Source organism: Lipotes vexillifer, unplaced genomic scaffold (assembly GCF_000442215.2).
Source record: "Lipotes vexillifer unplaced genomic scaffold, Lipotes_vexillifer_v1.1 scaffold1143, whole genome shotgun sequence".
NCBI classification, from domain to species: domain Eukaryota; kingdom Metazoa; phylum Chordata; class Mammalia; order Artiodactyla; family Lipotidae; genus Lipotes; species Lipotes vexillifer.
The window spans coordinates 1,146,321-1,168,234 of record NW_006770581.1 but is presented as its reverse complement, the minus strand read 5'-3'; the positions used below and the strand labels follow the sequence as shown (position 1 = coordinate 1,168,234).

General features: G+C 48.4%; 1 protein-coding gene across 1 annotated transcript in view; it reads right to left on the bottom strand.

Moving 5' to 3' along the window:
• CHAT (choline O-acetyltransferase) overlaps nt 1-21,914 on the bottom strand; it is a 51,040-nt gene that overhangs the window by 12,689 nt on the left and 16,437 nt on the right. The window contains exons 8-10 of the mRNA XM_007446239.1: nt 6,174-6,343; nt 1,755-1,855; nt 718-846 (exon numbers count right to left, since the gene is read on the bottom strand). Of these exons, the coding sequence (XP_007446301.1) occupies nt 718-846; nt 1,755-1,855; nt 6,174-6,343 (400 nt within the window). The remainder of the gene's footprint in view (nt 1-717; nt 847-1,754; nt 1,856-6,173; nt 6,344-21,914) is intronic.

The following is a 21,914-nucleotide window of genomic DNA, read 5'->3' as shown; positions in this document are numbered from 1 at the left end:
GATATTTTTGTGTTGGGGGTCCACTTCCTCCACTAAAGTATGGAGGGCAGGCACCGTGGTATATTGATCTCTGTGTCCCCAGAGCCCTACCAGAGGCCTGGCACACACCAGAGCACTACACGTGTTTGATGAATGAATGAATGAAAGAATGAATCAATGTACTCATGCTCACTTATTGAATGAGGGAATGAACAACCAAAGTCCAGATCTAGTTGCCAGCCCGTGGCTCCCAGCACACCTTGCCACTGTCAGCGAGGGCTCATATCCATCCCTGGCCCTCCTGCCTAGGTCCCATTAGGGCCAGCATGACCCTTGGGAAAAAAGGCCCCTTGTCAAGTTGCAGTGTAAATTCAAGCAAATTGAAATAGCTTGGATTCAAATGACCTATTCAAACCAGGTGTTTATGACTCCCCCGAAAGCAGAGGATGATTTCCCCGCCTTGACTCTGCTCAGTCAGGTGAAACCTGTGGAAAAAAATAGCTCCACGTTTGCATTTTGTGGAAATGATGGATACTCCAGCAAGGTTATTTCCCCAAGAGTTATAACTCCCCTTCTCTTTGACTACATTTCCATGAGGGGGTGGGCGGAGGCAGGTGAGAGGAGGCAGAGTGGCTGGGGTCTTTGGAAGCTTCCAGGGTGCCTTGGCAGCTGGTGGGGCGGGGGCGTTGTAGGGTGACCCCCAGAGCATCACCCCCAAAGACCTGGGATTCTCCTTACTGTTGAAGCTTTTCTGCCGAGGAGGCTAAGAGGCCTTGAATTTCCGGAGAACATTTCCACCTCAGTCTCCTGGGTGCTGGGAGCTCGCTGACCGAATCGGCTCGGACCATTTTTTTGCTGGTCTTCACCCTGCAGGACAAAGTGGTGACCTCCTGTGGCCCGCAAGCTGCGGGGCTGCGGGCAGCTTGTTTCTTTGTGCTGCAGTCATCTTAGCTGTTGGGGTTTGATTTGCCCCCCACCCCCAAACCGTGAAACAGACTGAAGCTCAGAGAGGCCACCTAAATTAGTGAGTGGCAGAGCTAGGATTCCATCTGGTTCCACCTGACTCCAAAGCCCAGTATTTCTTCTCACATTTTCCATTTGACCACGCTACACCACTAACTCTTAAAAAACACTCGGGGACAAATGGAACAAGCAAATTGTGTTGTTCTGTTTACGAGGGCCGGTTTGGGTTTTCAGTGATCCTGAAGAGTTCCCAAATCATGGAAGAACTTATAGATCCAGGGAGAAGATCCTAGAAGGAGAGAATGAGCAAAATTGTGAATGGAGGAAGGAACATGGTGTGTTTAAGGGACACAGAAGTTCTCAGTCTGTCCAGGATGGGAGTTGAAGAGAGAGACCCAGCCCAAGCGAGAGGAAAGAGGCGCAGCTCAGAGACCTCCCCTCTTTGCTGGGTCAACAGCAGGCCCAGCCCTGACTCTGGACAAGCAAGACATCAACCTGGACTTCCCTGGACCAAAGCAGATGTTCCTTTAAAGCTGAGAATTCTTGGCCAAGCCTTGCCTTAACTGCCCCTAACCTGTTGCTCAGTCTGCCCCTAACCTGTTGCTCAGTCTGCCCCTTCTGTCCATGACCGATAAAGCATATGATGCCTCGTTCAGGTTGGTTTTCGAATTCATCTTTTGCTAAGACACTTTCCAGACTAGTGCGGCCCCCCAGCGGCCGCCCACATTTTTCTTGGCCTAGCTTGACGGCTGCTTGGCAGTCTGGCTTTTCCTCCTCTGGCTGCCCAGAAGGGGCCCTGCTCCCAGACTCACATGTGCTTGAGCAGATGCTCTGTGCATTGCACCAGGACGATGCCGTCAAAAGGGGAGTGTTCGCACACCACGCCACAGGTGCCGTCTCGTCCCACCACAAACTGCAATAGGAAAAGAAGTGAGTGGACCTCTGGGACAATCAATATTTCAAACCAGCCCCTTGGCCCCAGGTCAGGAACCCCACATTCTCCCTCTGCCCCCACCTCTCAGGGGGAAACTCTTCTCTAGGGACACCAAAGCACATCATTTCCTGAAAAGAACGCTGCATGCAATTGCCATGGCCTGAGAGTATGGGAGCCTCAAGACAGCTCTAAACTGTGTGACCCCCTTCCCAGAAATGCCCCAGGCAGTGAAGGTGGAGCCCAAAGCTCCCTGGCTCAAGTAGCCCAGCGATTCCTAAGAGCTCACGCCAAGGCTGTACACACTCTCCTCAGGTGCTGGGCAAGCTCCTTAGGCTCCTGTTAGCCCTGTTTCCCCTTCACGGTGCACATAAGGGCCACCATCCTGGTCTGCTTTGTGTGATTATGTGTCTGATGGACCCTGTGTGTTAGGCCACCACTGATATTATTGCCAGGATCGTCCCATAGTTGGTGCCTAATAATTTTGTTAAATGAGTAATGAAAGATAATGATCCATATTGGATGGTGTGCAGATTCCTAGGGAGAAATAAAATATCCCTTGATGGGAGGAAAGAAAGGTGAACGAAGGATGCCCCGTTAACTGCTGCCTGGGCTTCAAGTCAGGGACCCTGATTCCAGTTCTGTGGTTGCCGCCTGCCAGCTGGGAGAGCTTTGACAAGACACTTCAACTCTCTGGCTTCCGTTTTCTCTCATTTAAAATGGATCCAATAAGGCCCAGTTCACCAGATCAATGTGAGGATTAGAGAGAAGGCATATGAAAGGCCCACGGGAACTGTGAAGATTACTTATGATTTTTATGACTATACAAACGCTGGATTTAGTTGACTTGGAAAAGGGACATACTCAGTATGTACAAAAGGACTAGGAGAAAATAATGAGAAGAATGAGATCTGATTCTTAAAGCATAACCCGAATAAAGTGCAGCTGCCTTGAGGTCCACCTCAGCACAGCATCACACTCAAGAGGTACTAGCCTGTCATCCATAAGCAAACAAACCAACAAGCAAACAAATAAACAAGCTACTGAAATCTTTATGAGACCTTCCAGGGAACTGCGGCACAGCACACCTCTGAGCTGTCTCCCTGTCTCCTCCAATCTCATAGCTGCCTGAATCTTTTCTCCCATTCTTCAAGCAAACACACTTCCCACAGAGTTTCTCTCAAGATTCATCCCTTGTAGGCTCTTTTCTCTCTCCCTTTGTGTCCCCTGCCTTTCTGTCCTGAGACTCGCCCTTGAACGTTATACAGTTCACGTTCATGGAGCCTGTTTGGCTTTTCCAGCTCCCCTGATAATCTGTCCCGCCTGCAAAAAGAGCCCAGAGGTGGGCATGGTCATCCACGTGAGGCAGGAGGGGAGGGCTGTGCCCACTCACACATTAGTGCTTTTCTGTCCCTGTCGCTAAAAGAAAGGGAGGAAAATGGTATCTTTTAAAAACCACTACCAAGGCTTACTATATTTCAGGTCCTGTACATCCATTATATCATTTCAATCCCACAGCTGCTCCATGAAAGATTACAAGCCATTAGCACCACTGGTGGAGGCTAAATAGCCAGCGCAGCAGGGAGAGAACTCAGCAGAAATAGCAGAATCAATATGCAAACCAATAAAAAGGGTAACCTGCAGAATGTAGGGTACAGAGAGGGAGAAAAATGAGAGGCGGCCTAGAAATGCTTGCCAGTGTGAGTGATGCTAAATCAAAACATAAAGATGGTTGTGTGCTACTTAATATGGTCATTGTGAAAGTGTGGGGGCTTTACAAATAAGATTAGATACAGGATTGGCGTGCTGGGGTAAAAGAATGGGGGACGAGAATGAATGGCCCAATCTTCATCTTCATCTGTGTAAGTATTTTTCTCCAGGCCAAAGTGAATGTCTTGTTTCTGGGCTGATGTCATGTGAATGAAAAATATACGAACAGGGACTTCCCTGGTGGTGCAGTGGTTAAGAATCTGCCTGCCGATGTAGGGGACACGGGTTCGAGCCCTGGTCCGGGAAGATCCCACATGCCGCGGAACAACTAAGCCCATGCACCACAACTACAGAGCCTGCACTCTAGAGCCCACGAGCCACAACTACTGAAGCCCATGCGCCGAGCCCGTGCTCTGCAACAAGAGAAGCCACCGCAATGAGAAGCCCGCGCACCACAACGAAGAGTAGCCCCTGCTCACCGCAACTAGAGAAAGCCCGTGTGCAACAATGAAGATCCAACGCAGCCAAAAATAAAAATAAATTTAAAAAGTATATATATGAATGGTTTTGTTTCATTTTATGACTTTTCTTCTGTGGAGATGTTGGGCTACCCTACTCCTCAGGGATGAAGGGAGGTATATCGAAATGGCCAGGCCAGGGTGACGGAAATTCAGAAAAGCTGACATCTTCAGGCATCAGACATGATTCTTTTTTTTTTTTTGATTGGAGTATAGTTGCTTTACAATATTGTGTTAGTTCCTGCTGTACAGAGAAGTGAATCAGCTACATGTATACCGATAGCCCCTCTTTTTTGGATTTCCTTCCCGTTTAGGTCACCACAGAGCACTGAGTAGAGTTTCCTGTGCTGTATGGTAGGTTCTCATTAGTTATCTGTTTTTGTTTTGTTTTTGTTTTTTTGTGGTACGCGGGCCTCTCACTGTTGCGGTCTCTCCTGTTGCGGAGCACAGGCTCCGGACGCGCAGGCTCAGTGGCCATGGCTCACGGGCCAAGCTGCTCTGCGCCATGCGGGATCTTCCCGGTCCGGGGCACGAACCCGTGTCCCCTGCATCGGCCCGCAGACTCCCAACCACTGCGCCACCAGGGAAGCCTTAGTTATCTGTTTTATACATAGTAGCGTATATATGTCAATCCCAATCTCCCAGTTCATCCCACCCTCCCTTTCCCTCCCTTGGTGTCCATATGTTTGTTCTCTACGTCTGGGTCTCTTATTTCTGCTTGCAGATAGGTTCATCTGTACCATTTTTCTAGATTCCACATATATGCATTAATATACGATATTTGTTTTTTTCTTTCTGACTTACTTCACTCTTTATGACAGACTCTAGGTCTATCCACGTCTCTACAAATGACCCAACTTTGTTTCTTTTTATGGCTGAGTAATATTTCATTGTATATATCAGCGGTCCCCAACCGTTTTGGGACTGGTTTCGTGGAAGACATTTTTTCCATGGACTGGGGGGAGAGGGGGATGGTTCAGGTGGTAATGGGAGTGATGGGGAGCCGCAGATGAAGCTTTGCTCGCTCCCCCGCTGCTCACCTCCTGCTGTGCAGCCCGATTCTTAACAGGCCGCAGCCCGACACTGGTCCATGGCCCAACACCCTAGATGATATATGTATCACATCTTCTTTATCCATTCATCTGTTGATGGACATTTAGGTTGCTTCCATGCCCTGGCTATTGTAAATAGTGCTGCAATGAACATTGGGGTACATGTGTCTTTTTGAATTATGGTTTTCTCAGGGTATATGCCCAGTAGTGGGATTGCTAGATCATAAGGTAGTTCTATTTTTAGTTTTATTTATTTATTTATTTAATTGCGGTACACTGGCCTCTCACTGTTGTGGCCTCTCCCGTTGCGGAGCACAGGTTCCGGACGCGCAGGCTCAGCGGCCATGGCTCACGGGCCCAGCCGCTCCGCGGCATGTGGGATCTTCCCAGACCGGGGCACGAACCCGTGTCCCCTGCATCGGCAGGCGAACTCTCAACCACTGCGCCACAGGGAAGCCCCATTTTTAGGTTTTTAAGGAACCTCCATACTGTTCTCCATAGTGTCTGTATCAATTTACATTCCCACCAACAGTGCAAGAGGGTTCCCTTTTCTCCACACCCTCTCCAGAATTTATTGTTTGTAGATTTTTTGATGATGGCCATTCTGACTGGTGTGAGGTGATACCTTGTTGTAGTATTGATTTGCATTTCTCTAATAATTGGTGATATTGAGCATCTTTTCATGTGCCTTCTTGCTGAATGTGTCGAGGATTTGTTTGATGGGAGCCCCTGGTATGCCCCCACCTTACAGTGTGTGATGGGAGATGGGGAATGAGCCCCAGGTCTGACCCAGAGGCCCCTTAGGCTGGGCTGCAGGAAGGTTAGGGGGCTTGGAGCTGGGTTTGGCCGCTTGCTCCTGAGAAGAGTTCTGGGCAGTCCAGGGCCTGACACCGATGGCACATGTCCTCCGCTCCCTCGGCCCCAGATGCAACCTCCTAGGCAGCAGAAGCCAGCAAGAGAGCCTGCTGGATGTAAGCACGAGGCAGCTCCGGCCACTGGCCCTGCCAGGGGGAGGCTTACCTGCAGCGACTTGTCATACCAGCGGTTGGACCCATTCTTGCTGCAGCCTCCGCCGTGGAGGAGCTGGAGCGCCCTGTTGGTGTCGCTGAGCTCCATGCCTCCCGGGGCATCCAGGCACACCAGGCAGATACAGCGCTCGATCATATCCAGAGAGTCCCTGTTGGTGGAGTCTGCAGGGAAGGCAAGCACAGCCTTACTTAGCATCTGCCCTGCCCCGGGCCTGGGGTCCCCTCTGCAGAGCCCCACATGCCACAGGCGGACACACGTATGAACACCCAGATCTTGAGCCAGTCCTGAGTCCCCTACCACCCCAGGGGTTGGGCCAGGAAGTCAGCCTGACTGTCCTGAGCTTCTATGCTAAACCCAGGGGCCAGCTCACCGTCAGGGTCCCTGCAAGAGTCCTGCCCTTCAGCTGTAGCCAGTTCTGACCCCAGATGTGAGGTCACTGGTCCTGCCTGACAGGATGAAAAGGGGTGGTGTGGGACCTTCCCCGTAAACGTTAGACCCTCGGGCCAGCCTGTGCCAGAGAAGGAGCTCCAATTCCCCCATCCAGCGGTACCCTCCACTCATACCTGAGGGCCACATCTGGCACATAGGCAAGTTCATTTGTCCTGAACTATAATTTTCAAACATTAGTTGCCAAAATATTTTGATTAGTCAATTTCACATGAAAATCGGAAGTAAGAAAGTGAGGGTGTTGCTCTCCCAGACCCCTCCCACCACCATCACTCCAGCTGCTGTTTCCACGCAGAGGGTAAGTGGAAGGGCCAGGTTGCCCCTTAACCTATATCCAGATGAGATCATTGGGGCAGTTTCAGACACGGAGAACTCATCTAACAGCCACTGAGTTGTGCAGGAGACGCGTCACCAAGGGAGCCTGACTCCTCCATGGGGGACACTGGGTATGGAGTTCCTCCCGGAATAGAGCTGGGCTGGCCAGATGGGCTGCCCCAGGCAGCTTCCTCCAATAAGCACAGGAAGATTCACAAAGCCTGCCCAGTGGGACCTGACTGTGTGCTGCTGTGTATCCCTTCTCCCAATCAGGAGTCTTTACTGTGGTGACAGTATTCTTTCTCCACCATCCCACACAGTGTGTGCGGGCATCAGGACCCGATGGCGAGGGATGCACATCACCCAGACCTCCTGACCTCTGGTCTGGATGAGGTGCAGGGTTACACCCCTCCCCCAGCCCCAGTGTGCTCTATGCATGAGAAGATGGAGTGCCTGTTATTTGGAAGCAAAGGGGCATTACGTGGCGTATTCCAATATCCATACCCCCTTTAGTCACCAAACACCTGGTTTTTAGCTTGGCACAGGGTCGAGCAGCACTACAGCTACATTTCCTGGCTTCTCTTAGAGCTGGGGGAAATCATGTGTTCAATTCTGCCAACAAAATCTAGAAACACTATATGACAGCTTCCAAGAAACCTCCTTAAATACAAGTAGCACATGCTCTTTGCCCTTCTTTCCACCTTCCTCCATCCTGCTGCCTGGAACTCAGGTGTGATGGCCAGAGCTCTAGCCTCCGTTTTGGGCCATGAGGCTGTGGGCCACACCCTTGGGGTGAGATGGAAGAATCCTAGCCACCTATCAGCTCTGGAGGGCTCAGTTCTGGTATACGCGAGAGACAGAGGAAGAGAGAGAGAAATCTCTATTTTTTTTAAGCCACTATTATTTTGGGTTTTCAGTCACATGTGGCCAAATCTAATACTAACTTATACAGTCTGGTTACGCTGGATTCACATCTTCACACTGCAGGAATTAGCTGGAGCTGAGAAGCTGCGCCCTTGGTTTGCCCCAGTCCTCTCTCATTTATTTAACCCTCTTGTCCCTGCAGTTATTTAAGTACAAGACCCCTGTCCAGAATGCTATTCTCTGTGTCAGAGAGAAACACTCTGGGGGCTGAAGATCCCTCCAAGAAGGCAGTCGAGCCCCCTCCCAGCTCCCTCCTGTCTCAGCATTAATGCAGACCCTTGGGCAGCCCTGGTCCTGGGTGCTGGCTCTGCTCTTTCCTGCAGTCAGCTCTGTGCCCCTCGATTCTGAGCCTAGACACACAGCCCTCTGCTTCTGCAGCCACAGCTCCTCTCCCCTCCTGCCCTTCCCACTGGAACCCCAGGGACTGCTGAATCAGAACTTCTCTTTTCAGAGCCCTCACCCCCACCCCAGACCCCAGCTTTGGAGCCTTCTTTCCTTCCAGAGCCTGAAGCCAATCAATATACCCATTGGGTGTCATAGTCGTCTGGAATCTGCCTTCCTGAAGTCCAAGGAATGTGTGGGAGCAGGTACGGCTTCCACACCCTCAGGCTCAGGTCTCCCTGTGCTGTTCACCAGCCAGGTCCTGCCCATGGGTTGAGCTAGGCACAGCAGCACCTTCCCCAGTCAGTGGGAGGCTGAGTACATAGCTGACGCTGCCAGGAGGACCACAGCTGGACTCTGCCCATCCTTTCCTCTGTCCAGTTAGGGGCCTAGAATGGCCATCGAGAAGGTCCTGTCTGCTCCTCCCTCCTCCTGGCCTCACCCCAGGCTCTCGGGGCTGCTTCCCTTCCTGGCATAGGCAGCCTCGAGTGAGGCAATCCCTGAGACCCTCCCCTGGGTCTCCTCAACACCTACTGGGCACACAGATGCTAAGGCCACCTGTGCAGTCCCCGCCATGCCAGGGTGATTTCTCCAGGTTCATGAGAGGGGACCACAGACGTCCTTGAGTGAAAGGAGTCTGCAGTCCCCACTATCCCCTTCCTCCCTCCTCTTGCAAATCCTGGGGGAAGGAGATGTCTCTCAGAGGAGACCTTCTAGTCTGGGAATGAGGCTAACCAGCAAGCCAGTCCATCCTCAGCTCTCCCTTCCCCGCTTCCTGTCTAGAATATGGATTTGGGGAGCCCTGGGAGTGCAGGATCCCTCTTGACTCCTATGGGTCCAGGATGACTCATTACCTTCCACGTGGCCTCTTGGACTTTCCTGCCTCATCTGATCCACATCAAGGTTTGGGGCCATGCCCTGGGGACTGAATGGCAAACGAGACACCATTGTGCTGGGGGGTGGGCTGGGGGGGTGGAGAACTCCCCTCCGCCCTTCCTTAAGTGTGATACAGTCACCACATCACCCTCTTCGACCTGAAACAACTTCTATGGCCCACAAGGAAGGATCCAAACTTCTCAGCATGGCTCCTGGGCTCCACTGCTCACGTCTGCTGCCCCTCCGGGTCGCCTGTCCTGAATCCCTGCATGGACCTCACAGGAGCCTCCTGTCACTCCCAGTCACCTGCGCACATTCATCCCCTCACCATCACGCAGGCTGCCCCCGGAAGGGGGCCCTTCTCCTTCTCTGCCTATCAAAGCCCTACTGGTCAAATCCTCCCAAGTTCCCTAACCCTCTCATGGTACCGACCCTGCGCCCGGTGTGGGTGGGAGCAGCCCAGAGAGCTCCTGCCCTCCAGGACGTCTCACACCGGGAACAAGCCGGTTCGGCTGCGTGCTCAGGGCAGATGAGGACCCTCTGCTCGCTCCATGTAACCACCACCTCCTACTGCGCTGTGCATGACGCTACAGTGCGTGACCCTGTCGCGCCCCAAAACGCTGTCACCGACAGTCCAGCTCCAGGAGCCCTGATCTGGCCCCCTCTTCCCACACCTTTGAGCTCACAGAGAGCAGGGCCTGGGTACCCAGCCCAGGTGGGCACAGGAAAGTGTTCATGGCTGGCAATGGACTTGAGTGTGCATGGATAGGTGAGGCTGTGGGCACAGCTCAGAGGAACCCAGCCAGCCCCTTGAAAGTCAGGAAATCACTACCTTTGGGGCATGGAGCTTCACGGGATGGAAGGGATGGGGGAGAGATGGAGACAGGAAAGGGATTCCTCACTCTCTGCAAAGCTTCCCACCCTGCCCCTCTCTGCTCCTGTAGGAGTCCCTGCCATGGTGCCTGGCCCTGCACTGTGTGCTATTCTGGGGGTCCTTTGGGATCAGGGTGGCTGGGGACTTCAAAGCACAGGAGGCCTTGGCTAGGGCTGGGTCTGATTCAAATAGGCGGAGAGGAAGGGAGATAACAGTGCTGGAAAAGGCTCTGAGGCTAAGCAGTAGACACCCAGGCTTGTGGGTGGAGCTTGTCAGTGATGCCTAGCCGCTTGGGGAGGGCCTGGGCCTGGGGACCATGGGCAACCCCGATGTTACACACGTTGGCCCATGTCTCAGTAAGCTGTGAGAGCCCAGGCTTGGTATTTGTCTATGAAACAGCCCCAAGGCCAGTGTGGAGGGGGCAGGCTGCAGCTCCCCAGGAAGCCCATAGCAGGCCTGTCCATCCCGGAGGCTGGGGAGCAGGTCTGATGCCACCTCTATCGCAGAAGAGTGGGAGTTTGGCACACTCCTTCCCAGCCGGGTGACTTGAGGCTGGCAGCAAAAAAGGACAGCTCCCTGGGCATCAGTGCCCCAGCCACCTCCAGGCAGGAGAGAGGGACCCCTGAGAAGGGGCTGAACTATCACCACTGCGTGCAGGTTGAGCAGGGCCCCGGAGCACAGCACCAACCAACAGGAACTTGGTCTTAGCTCATTAGACAGAGTGAAATGGGAGCAGGACAGCAGAGCTGGGATGCCAGGTTGCCTTGCAAATGAACTCCCTGCATACAAGCAGCTGATCGGTCAAATGCTGACAAGTTTATCGTGTAAGGCAGAAAATGAACTACACCCAAACTCATCCACCATGACTCTGGCCCAAACATAATGGAAACACGGGGCAGTGGGCTGGAGGCACACGGCAGGAGCCATTTGTCTTGTGACATCCTCATCGAGCACATGGAGGCTCGTTTAATGTGGTAAATCAATCTTCCTCAAGGAGCCCCCGCTTAATAGGTAGAAGTGGGAGTTGAGTAATAGAAGGAGCTGCCACCCATGCCTGGGGGGTTGACAGCTTCGGCGATGCAGAAATTCCAGAGGCCCTGAGGCCTTGGGGGGCCCTGGAGCTCCTGTTAGAGGTTGAAAGCATCCAGACTGTGACTAAGGTGAGCAAAGATAAAATGAACACAACACCTCTGTCTTTAGAGGGCTGCAGACGCCTCAGGTGTTGCTCCCCAACACACCCACCTGTGCACACGCACACACACAGATAGACACACAGCCCTCTGGGATCTATTCCCTGGGAATAGATAGTCTGGGAGATGGAGGTACTGGGTTCCTTCTCAGACACTTAGAACTTCTAAATATTTGTCAATCACATCTGGGCATCTTTCCTCCGCAGATAAAGGAATCACAGCTCCTTTTGGGAGGGAAGTCTGCCATCACACCTCTCAAATTCTTCTCTACTCTATGGCTTATGGGGTGATCTTTAGACTCCCAGCCTCTAGAGGCTATGAGGAGGCCAACAAAAAGTATGTCCAAGCTATATTCTATCTACAAGAAACTCACATCAAATATGATGATATAGGTTGGGTGAAAGGAAATGGAAAAGGACATATCCAGCAAATATTAATGAAAAGAAAGCAGCAGTGGCTATATTAATATCAGATTAAGTAAACTTCGGAGCAAAGAAAATTACAAGAGATGTCAAGGGATATTACATAAAAAAAAAAAGGTCAGTCTACCAAGAAGACATAGCAATCCTAAATGTGTATCTACCAAACATACCTCAAAATATGTGAAGCAAAAACTAACAGAACTGAAGGAAAAATTGACAAATCCACAAGTGTATTGGAGACTTCAACACCCCTCTGTGACAGCTACAGAAAGTCAGCAAGGATATAAAAGAACTTAACAACACCATCAATCAACAGGATCTATTGATAGAACACTTCACCCAACAACAGCAGAATGCACATTCTCTTCAAGTGCCCTTGGAATATATATGCCACAGTAGACCATATCCTAGACCATAAAACACCCTCAACTAATTGAAAAGAATTGAAATCATACAAAATGTGTTCTCTGACCACTGGAATCAAGATTTTTAAAAACAGCAGAAAAATAAATGTTCCAAACATTTGGAAACTAAACAACACTCTTCCAAATAATCCATGGGTCAAAGAGGAAATCTTAAAGGAAATTTTTAAAAAAACATAGAAATAAATGAAAATAAAAATACACCATATCAAAATTTGTGAGACACAGCTAAAGCTTTGTTGAGAGGGAAATGTATAGCACAAATGCTGACATCAGAAAAGAAGAAAAGTCTCAAATGAATAATATAAGCTCTCAACTCAAAAACTTAGGGGAAAAAAGCAAAATAAACCCAAAACAAGGAGGAGGAAAGAAATAACAAAGAGCAGAAATCAATGATATTCAAAACAGGGGAAAAAAGAAAGAAAATCAATGAAAAGAAAGCTGTTTCTTTTCAAAAATCAATCAAATCTCTAGCAAGACTAACGAAGAAAAACAAAAGAGATAAAAGACACAATATCAGGGATTAAACAGGCACATCACTATGGATCTTGCGGATATCAAAAAGATAACTTTTCAGGAATACTATGAACAACTCTACAGACATAAATTTGACAACTTAGATGAAATGGACCAATCCCTTAAAAAGTATAGAACCCAGATGGTTCTAGAGAAGTCTACCAAACAGTTAGGGAAGAATTAACTTCAATCTACACAATTTCTTCCAGATAATATAAGAGGCGGGAACACTTCCCAGCGTTACCCTGACACCAAAACCAGATAAAACAGTACACCACTGCCACCACCCCCAAACACATGGAAAAAAACAACCAACTACAAGACAAATAACCCTCATGAATATAGATACAAAGATAGTTAACGATATATCAGCAAATAGAATTAAGCAACATATAAAAAGTATTATACACTGTGACTAAGTGGGGCTTATTCCAGGGATGCAAACCTGGTTCAATATTTGAAAATCAATTGATGTAATCCACTGTGTTAACAGACTACAGAAAACTCACATGATTATATCAATTGATGAAGTGTAAGTGACAAAATTCAACATCTTGTCATGATAAAATCTCAGAAAACTAGGAATAGAAGGTAATTTCCTCAACTTCATAAACAGCACCTACAAAAAAAGCCTATAGCTAACATCATACTTAAGGGTGAAAAGACTGCATGCTTTGCCCCTAAGATGAGGAACAAGAAAGAATACCCATTCTTACCACTGCTATTCAACATAGTACTGGAAGTTCTGGCCAGCACAAAAAGGCAAGAAAAGGGAATACAAAAGAAACATACAAGAAAGAAAAAACAACTGCCTATTTTCATACTACATGATTTGTCTATGTAGAAAATTATAAGGAATCTACAAAAAAACCCCACGTAGAGCTAATAAGTGAGCTAGAAGTTCACGAGGTACAAGATAAACATACAAAAATCAATTGTATTTCTGCATACCAGTGACAAGGCAGGAACACCAAAATTAAAAATACAGTGTGATTTAAATCATGCAAAACAAATTAAGTACTCCAGTGTAAATCTAACAAAACCATACAGGACTTGTATACTGAAACTACAAAACGCTAATGCAAAAAATCAAAGATCTAAGTAAATGGAGAGACATACCGTGTTCACGCATTGGAACACTCAACAGGGTGAAGATGCCAGTTCTCCCAAATTAATATACAAGCTTAACACAGCTCCCATCAAAATCTCAGAAGACTTTTTGTAGATATAGACAAGATTATTCTAAAATCTATGTGAAAAGGCAAAGGAACTAGAATAGCTAAAACAATTTTAAAAAACAATAAAGTTGGAGGAGTCAGTGTATCCAATTTAAAGACTTACCACATAGTTACATAGCCAAGAATGTGTGGTATTGGCAGAGAGATGAACACATAGATCAATGGAAGCGAACAGAAAACCCCAAAATAGACTACACAAATATGTCCATTTGATTTTGACCAAGGTACAAAAGTAATTCAGTGGAGGAAGAATGGCCTTTTCAACAAATATTAGTGGAGTAATTGGACACTCATAGGCACCCCTCCTCAAAAAAGCTTGGCTAAAAATCTCGTATATTAATGCATATGTGTGGAATCTAGAAAAATGGTACAGATGAACTGGTTTGCAAGGCAGAAATAGAGACACGGATGTAGCGAACAAACGTGTGGACACCAAGGGGGGAAAGCAGGGCAGGGGGGCGATAAACTGGGAGATTGGGACTGACATATATACACTAATATGTATAAAATAGATAACTAATAAGAACCTGCTGTACAGCACAGGGAACTCTACTTTGCTGTATAGGAGAAACTAACACAGCATTGTAATACAACTATACCCAAATAAAAAAATATCTTAAATCTCATATCTTATAAAAAAATTAATACAAAATGGATAGTCAACTTAAATGTACAATATTATAAAACTTTTAGGAAAAAATAGGAGAAATTCATCTTTGGGATCTCAGGCTAGGCAAAGAATTCTTAGAGTTGATGCCAAATGTATGATCCATAAAAGAAAAAATGGATAAATTGGATTTCATCAAAACTAAAAACATTTCCTTAGTGAAACACCCTGTTAAGAAGATGAAAAGATAAGCTACATATTGGGAGAAAATATAAAGCCACATATCCAATAAAAGGCTAGTAAAGAATATAGAAACAATTCTTAGAACTCACAGTAAAAAGAAAACCTGAACCCCAAACAATCCAATTAGAAAATGAGCAGAAGACATGAAATGATATTTCCCAAAAGATGAGCTATAGAGGGAAATTAGCCATGAAAAGATATCCAACATCACTAGTCATAAGAAAAATGTAAATTACAACTATAGTAAGATCACTACACACCTATCAGAAGGGTAAAAAAAAAAAAAAAATAGTGACAATCCCAAATGCTGGTAAGGATGCAGAGAAACTGGATCACTTATACGTTGCTGATGGGAATGTAAAATGATACAGTCACTCTGAAAAAATTTTAGCAGTTTCTTGAAAAATTAAGCATGCAAATATCATATGACCTAGCAATTTCATTCCTGAACATTTCTTTCTGAAATGGAAACTTATGATCACACAAAAACCTATACATGTATGTTCATAGTAGCTTTATTTGTAATAGCCAAAAAGTAGAAACAACTCAGATATCCTTCAGTGGTTATATCACTCATTGTGATATATCCATACTGTGAAATGCAGTATAAACTCTTCACACATACAATAACTTGGATGAATCTCCAGAGAATTATACTGAGTGAAAAAGCCAATCTCAGAAGGTTACATACTGCATGACTCCATTTATATGACATTCTTGAAACAACATCATAGAAATGAAGGATAGATTAGTGGTTGCTAGGGGTTAAGGAGGGATGGGGCTGGAAGGGAGGTGGGTGTGGCTATAAAGGGAACAGAGGGATCCTTGTGGGGATGGAAATGTTCTGTATCTTGACTATATCAGTGTCAATATGCTGGTTGTGATTTTGGTCTTTTGATAGCTACCAGATGAGTATAGCCTTTCCAATATTGAATCTTTATCAGATTACCATAAGGTAGCAGAAAGTTTGTTTTACTCTTAACTTTTTTCCCTTCAGTTTCTTCTTTGTTATTGGCTTTTTCTCACAAAACTTAAAGTTGATTATAATATTTTTCCACTGAAGCAATGTTGTAAATAGTGAGATTCTAAGACCAGACTGTAAAAGCCAATTTAATCCATGATGTAATTGAGCATTTAACTATTTCAGCTATGTCATAGGATGAACAGATTTGAGAGCTGACAGAAAATCTGTTGTAAGAATGTATTGTTCCCTGGTCCTTCCTACCCTTGCAATTATAGATGCCCAGTCCCAGACAAAGGGCAGGGACAACGTTGTGTTTGCCATCTCTTACCTTGTGCTATATATACCTGTAGTAACTTCCAGCTTCAGGTGTATTTTCTCAGCCACTAGGAGAGAGTAGGTGGCTTGGATAATACCACTTCTCTTTGGACCTCTAAAGAGAACTTTTTCTCCCTAGCAATTTTATGACCAAGACTCTTCTAAGTACTAGATGTTAGTCTCAGAATACCTCTACTACATTATTATATTGTTACAGAATAATTAACTTTTTATAGTCAGTTTCAGGTGATTAGCAGACAGTTAATCCTAATAGATATTTTCAAGTGTAAGATCTGTTGAAAGTAACTTTAGGTAAAGTTAATTTTTAATGTTCTGTCTTTGGTGTCTAACATAGAAACCACTAGAGTACTTGTGGCTATTTAAATTTAAATTAATTAAAATGAAATAAAAATGTATTTCCTCATTTGCAGTAGCCACCTTTCAAGTGCTTGATATCCACATGTGGTTAGGGGCTACTGTGTTAAATACTGCAGACAAGATGTTACCATTCGGGGGGGGGTGGGTGGGGAATGGTACAGGCGAGTTTATTTCTTACAAGTATATGTGCAATTATCTCCAAATAAGTTTAATGTAATTTCTTTGAAAAAGTCAGGAGCCAAGAATTTCTTTCCTCTGCGTCCTAGCCACCTTTCCCACAAAGGCAGATATAAAGAGCTATCATACTTCCAGAATATAGGGGAGAGGTGGTGAGTGGAGAAGTTCAGGAGATACAAAAAAACTCCAAAACCTCTTAGCTGCCTTGTAACCAAATATCATAGTGCTGGTCATGAAATGGACGGTGAGGGCCAGAGAGATGGCACCCAGCGAGGAATGAAAGAGGACAGATGTCTGGAGTGTGTGCACACAGAGCATGTGGTATGTGGGGAGCCTGGGAGAGGCAAAAGAGCACCCCAGAGTCAATAAGGGTTAGGGCTCCACACAAGGACTATAGGCCATTCAGTCTGAGGCCATGGGCCACTGCCACTGACTGCAAGGGCAGTGCCCATCAACAGGTGTCCAGTTTCAGTTCACCGGATTTTTCCAGAGAGGCTGTGGGCTTGGACAAAACATCCCCAGAGTGTTTCCCCCAATCTAATAAGAGTTATCCCTTAGCGATTGCCCTCTGTGTGCCAGGCACCAGGCCACCAGCTTTGTATCCCCTTGGTCCTATCCACGGGTGGGGCTGCTCTTTCCACATCCTGGCCTAGGAAGCCAGGCTCCAGGGGACAGCAGTGAGGCACAGGTCAAGCTCAGGCCTCTTAGCTTGGACCACATGCCTCTCCCTGCCTGGATGCTCTCATCCATAAAAGCCTTCATGCTTCCACTGTGGGAAGGAGGGGTTGGCCCCAAGAAACAGCATTCAGCCTCAAGAGACCAGGAGGTATTTCTGGGCCAGTTAAATCAGACGTGCTGTGATTGCTAAAGTGCAATTGTTTTTCAAATCAGCAGACTTGCCTATCTCTGGATGACAATATATAAAGAGCAAAATGCCCCATCCCTAGTGGTTCTTGTAAACTGTGACCGAGGAGGCCTTCTGCAGACACAGCTACCTTCTGTCAGTTCCCTCCTTGAAAGCAGTGGCTCAGCTCTAACTGGCTGCTGGGGATAAATATTTACGGGACTGTGTAAATGGCGGCATATGCCTCCGAAGTCTGCTTGCAGGTTCTCCACGGCAGCACCCATGCAAGCCAGCGGGCGGCGGTGGATGAGTGGGGTGGAGGTGTCTCCAGCTGGCTATCCTTTTCCTACAAATTGACAAGCACTGTAGTCTTCCAGACTCAGGGCAGGATGCCTAATTAAATTTCCAGACCAGGATAACGGTGTTGGCTCCTCCTGGGTTCTTGAAGGCCATAGCTTCGCGTTAGGCGGGGAGGGAGGTCCTGAGAGGATGTGCACGGCCCTCCTGAGGCCTGAATCCCACCCCTGCCCACCGGGCCCCGCAGGTCTCAGGCTGGGGAGACAGATGTTCCCTATTCGGTCCTGGCTCCACCGCCCACCACCTGTAAGGGTGGGGACTCCCTCAAACTGTGGGAGACACAGCCTCCTCTGCTCTGTGGGGATGAAATTCTCGCCTCATAGGCTATTATGAAGACTGATGGCAACAAGGGACAGAAAGCGCCCAGAACAGGGCTCAGCGCCAAGGGGAACCTCCATGCACAGTAGCCGCTGATATCCGAATAAGTGGGTCCCAACCTGGGCTACACCTGAGGGTGCTTTAAGAATACAAATCCCCTGGCCTCACTCCAGTCCCACTGGAAAATCACCAGCACCCAGGAACCTGGGGTTTTGGGGTTCTTTTTAGGAGCTCTCTAGATGATCCTGATACTGTCAGCTAGCTCCAGTCCCACCCACCTCAACCCACCTGGGTTTACCTCTAGTCCCACTTGACACAGGAAACCCTCCTGGGCTATGACATGCAGAGGGGTGAGGCCTCCAAACGCCCGCAGGATTTCTGATGGAGACCCTCATTTGGTTTTATCCTGTCCACTCTTGCCCTAACGATTCTGCTTATTCTGGTCTCCCCAGCAAGTTGGCAGGCCTCAGCGGCAGTAACGGTTCCAGCAGGTCTTGTAGCCCTTGGCCTCCCCGGAGGGCACTCCATGTGGGCTGTGCCCCACTGGCAGTTACTGGACCTCCATGAGCTCCACCCTCTTGATGTCATGGCAGAGGGTCAGGGGCTGGGCAGCCTGGGGGTTCACAGCGGTAGCCATCTTGGTTGGAGGATCAAGGAACCATCTCTGGAAAGACAGTGGGTTGATGAAATCAACTGCCTCTCTGGGTCTCAGCTGACCCTGTGAGAATTCAGGGGTGGATTTTGTCTGAGTTCAGGCTCCTTGGTCCAGGCCTCCATCAGGACAAGCGGAGCTCAGCATGGCTAAAGTCTTCTGCTGGACAGCGCCAGCCTGGGCCTAGTGCCCATGGACTGGGTCTCTACCTGGGTCCCAGGAAGGGAGGTGGAGCCCTTGGGACTTCCTCTGAGATACCCTGGAAAGCTCAACCCATTTCACAGAATTAACTGTGGTTTTACTGTGAGCCAGAAAGACCCCCAAGCCTCACAACCACAGCCAGCAGCTGCTCCTGGAACCAGGAGAGAGGCTTCCCCGAGGTTAGGGCTTTGGGAGCATCATTTGCAACAATGACCACCATCCCTGGGTCTTTCCCTGGCACTCTCATCCCCTGCTGTTCCAGTGTCCCCTGTGTGGACACAGCCCTCCCCCCTCCCCCCCTCCTTCTTCCTGGACTCTTCCCGGTGACTGACTGGCTATTCCCTGTGTTGTTAACCGCTTCTGAAAGTGTTCTATTCACCTTCTGCCTCAACTGGAGGGTGGCCCTCCTGAGGGCCCACCTCCCTGAGCCCCCTCCTAAGAGACTGTTGTGTCCCCTCACACTCACCAGGGGGCCAGATTGGTAGGGGGCTTCCCCTTCCTCCCTTTCCCTCTGGAGCTGCAGCTGTTAGGCTTTCATCCCTCCCATCACACCCTCCTCCTTGCTGCTGGGCTCCACCGATTTCTTCACAGCGCCCGGCCATGACGACCTGGGCTCCTGGCTCATCTTCTTCCTCCCCATCAGCACTCCGGCCATCCTTCTGGTAGCTTGGACGTCCCCGTGTGTGTGACCTGGCTGGCATACTCCTCTCTCAGCCCCTTGACTTCTCACTTTTGACAGTCTAACCTCAGTACCCACTCCCACCATCACATCTGGGGATGTACCTCTACCAGGAGCCAACCCCCCCTGAAGCCTAGTTCAAGCATGCCGCACCCTGACCACACTCTTGACTCCCGCTCCACACTCTCTTACCTCCCACTGCAACACGTCTCACCTCACTGACACCCCCAAAACCCTTGGGCCCCACTGCCCATTTCAACTCTCCACCACCCACCCCTGTCTTTCACTTCCCTCCTGTGATGGGCTGAACTATGTCCCCCCAAAATTCCCAAGTTGAAGTCCTAACCCCCTGTACCTCAGAATTGGAGATGGGGATCTTTACAGAGGTAATTAAATTAAAATGAGGTCACTGGGGTGGGGCCCTAGTCCAACATGACTGGTGTCCTTATAAGAAGAGGAGATGAGAACACAGACATCCACACACACAGAGGGAAGACAATGTGAAGACACAGGGAGAAGACGGCCATCCATGAGCCAAGTAGAGAGGCCTCAGAAGAAAGCAACTCTGTTGACATCTTGATCTTGGACTTCTAGCCTCCTGAAGTGGGGGAAGATAAATGGCTGTTGTCTAAGCGCCCCAGTGTGTCGTATGTTGTTATGGCAGCCTGAGCAGACTAACGAATCTCCTTACTCAGTTCAGATTCCAACATTGTAGTCATTCCCCTGTCACACCTGCCCCCCACTCCCTCCGTTATGCTCACCAACCTTGGCTGAACCCAGGACCTGAACCTCAGGACCTGAACACTATGGGGCGGGGGAATGCAAAACAATGCTAATTAATTTCTTCTAAAATGTATGACCCCAAGCCCTCAAATACGAGCTCGACATAGTCCATGAATCTTAGCAAGTTTCCTGAGTAGGCTGTCTTTTCCACTTTGCAAGAGGTTATTTCATGTATTCTCTTCTGCCTCCAGTGCCCCACCCTCGCCTCTCTTCGTGCATAGCCGTAGCTGTGCGGATCTGAAGCCAGAAGCCTCTAGTCAGGAACCTCCTCTTATTCCTGCCACCACAGCCACATCCCCGTGGACCTCGGGCCCAGATCCTGTTGTCCCTGTACCAGTCAAAGGCCTCTGATTCTCTGGGTTCCATTTCCTTTTGCCTTTGCAAGAATTCCACCCCTCTGTTTGTCTCCTCTCTCCTCATTAACAATTTCACTTCCTGGATTACTTCCATGCACTTGCCTCTCCTACTAAAAACATTGCCCTTGAGCCCCATCCTCTTCCCACCGCTCCCATTTTCCTGCTCCTTCTAGTACCAAAGTGTCTGAAAAGAACCACCCACCCTTCAAGATTCTACTCAGTGACTGTCTCATCAACAATTCCCTTGTGCTATTGGATGGCTTCCATCAGCATACAACCATTCACCCTTCCTAGCACTCTAGTCTGACTTTGGTGAAGGTCACGGATGACTTAGGGTTGCTAAGCCCAGGGTTTCCTCTGTCTTGTTCTTCCGCGAGCTCTCAGCAGCATCCCACGTGGTCAGCGGCTCTCTCCTTCCCTCTCGGATTTTCGTGACTCATCTCCTGGTTTCCTCTTGACTTCACAGGCTGCTCTTTTGCAATCCCCTTTGCATCTTTCTCTACCTGACCTCCAAGGCCCCATTCTTCCGTTTCCAGATGATCTCATCCAAGTCCGTGACTTTAAATATCACTTCTGTGCTGATGGCTCTCAAATTTATATCTCTGTACCGACCTCTCCCTTGAGCACCAGACACATAGATCTAACTTGACTCAAGGCGTCTCAGCCCTAACGTACTTGGAAAGGACTTCTCCGTTCTGTCGCCACTTCCCTCACCTGGTTCTCATCTCAGTGAGTGGTACCACCATCTACTCAGTTGCTCACATCAAAAACCTAGGACACTTGCTCATTCCTCTTTTCCTTAGTGTCACTTCTAGCTTGAAACGTATCTAGACCCCACCTGTGTCTTTCCATCTTCACTCTCCACTCTAGCCCAAGCTGCCCTAATCTTTCATTTTTACACCAAAATTGTATCCTAAGTGGTTTCCTTGTTTTCCTTCCATGGGAAGGGGCGCTCCAGAGAGGAAAGTTCTGTGAGAGATTGGCTTCCCGCTGTGCAGATGACACAGTCAGTGCTAACTGGATTAATTAGATTTCCAAAGGGAAGGCGTGTACGCGCCCCCTCCTTTCTGCGTGCTTCCTTTAGAAACAGCACTTGCATTCAGAAAGCCAGATCAAGTGCCATTAACAAATTAATTCCGATTAGCGCACCCAAGCACTCCAACCCCAAGGCAGTCCCGGTCAGTTCTGCAGAGAGATGGCCTGGGCCTGGCCTGCTAATAAAGTGGGAACCGTACTGGAAGCAGAGGCGATTC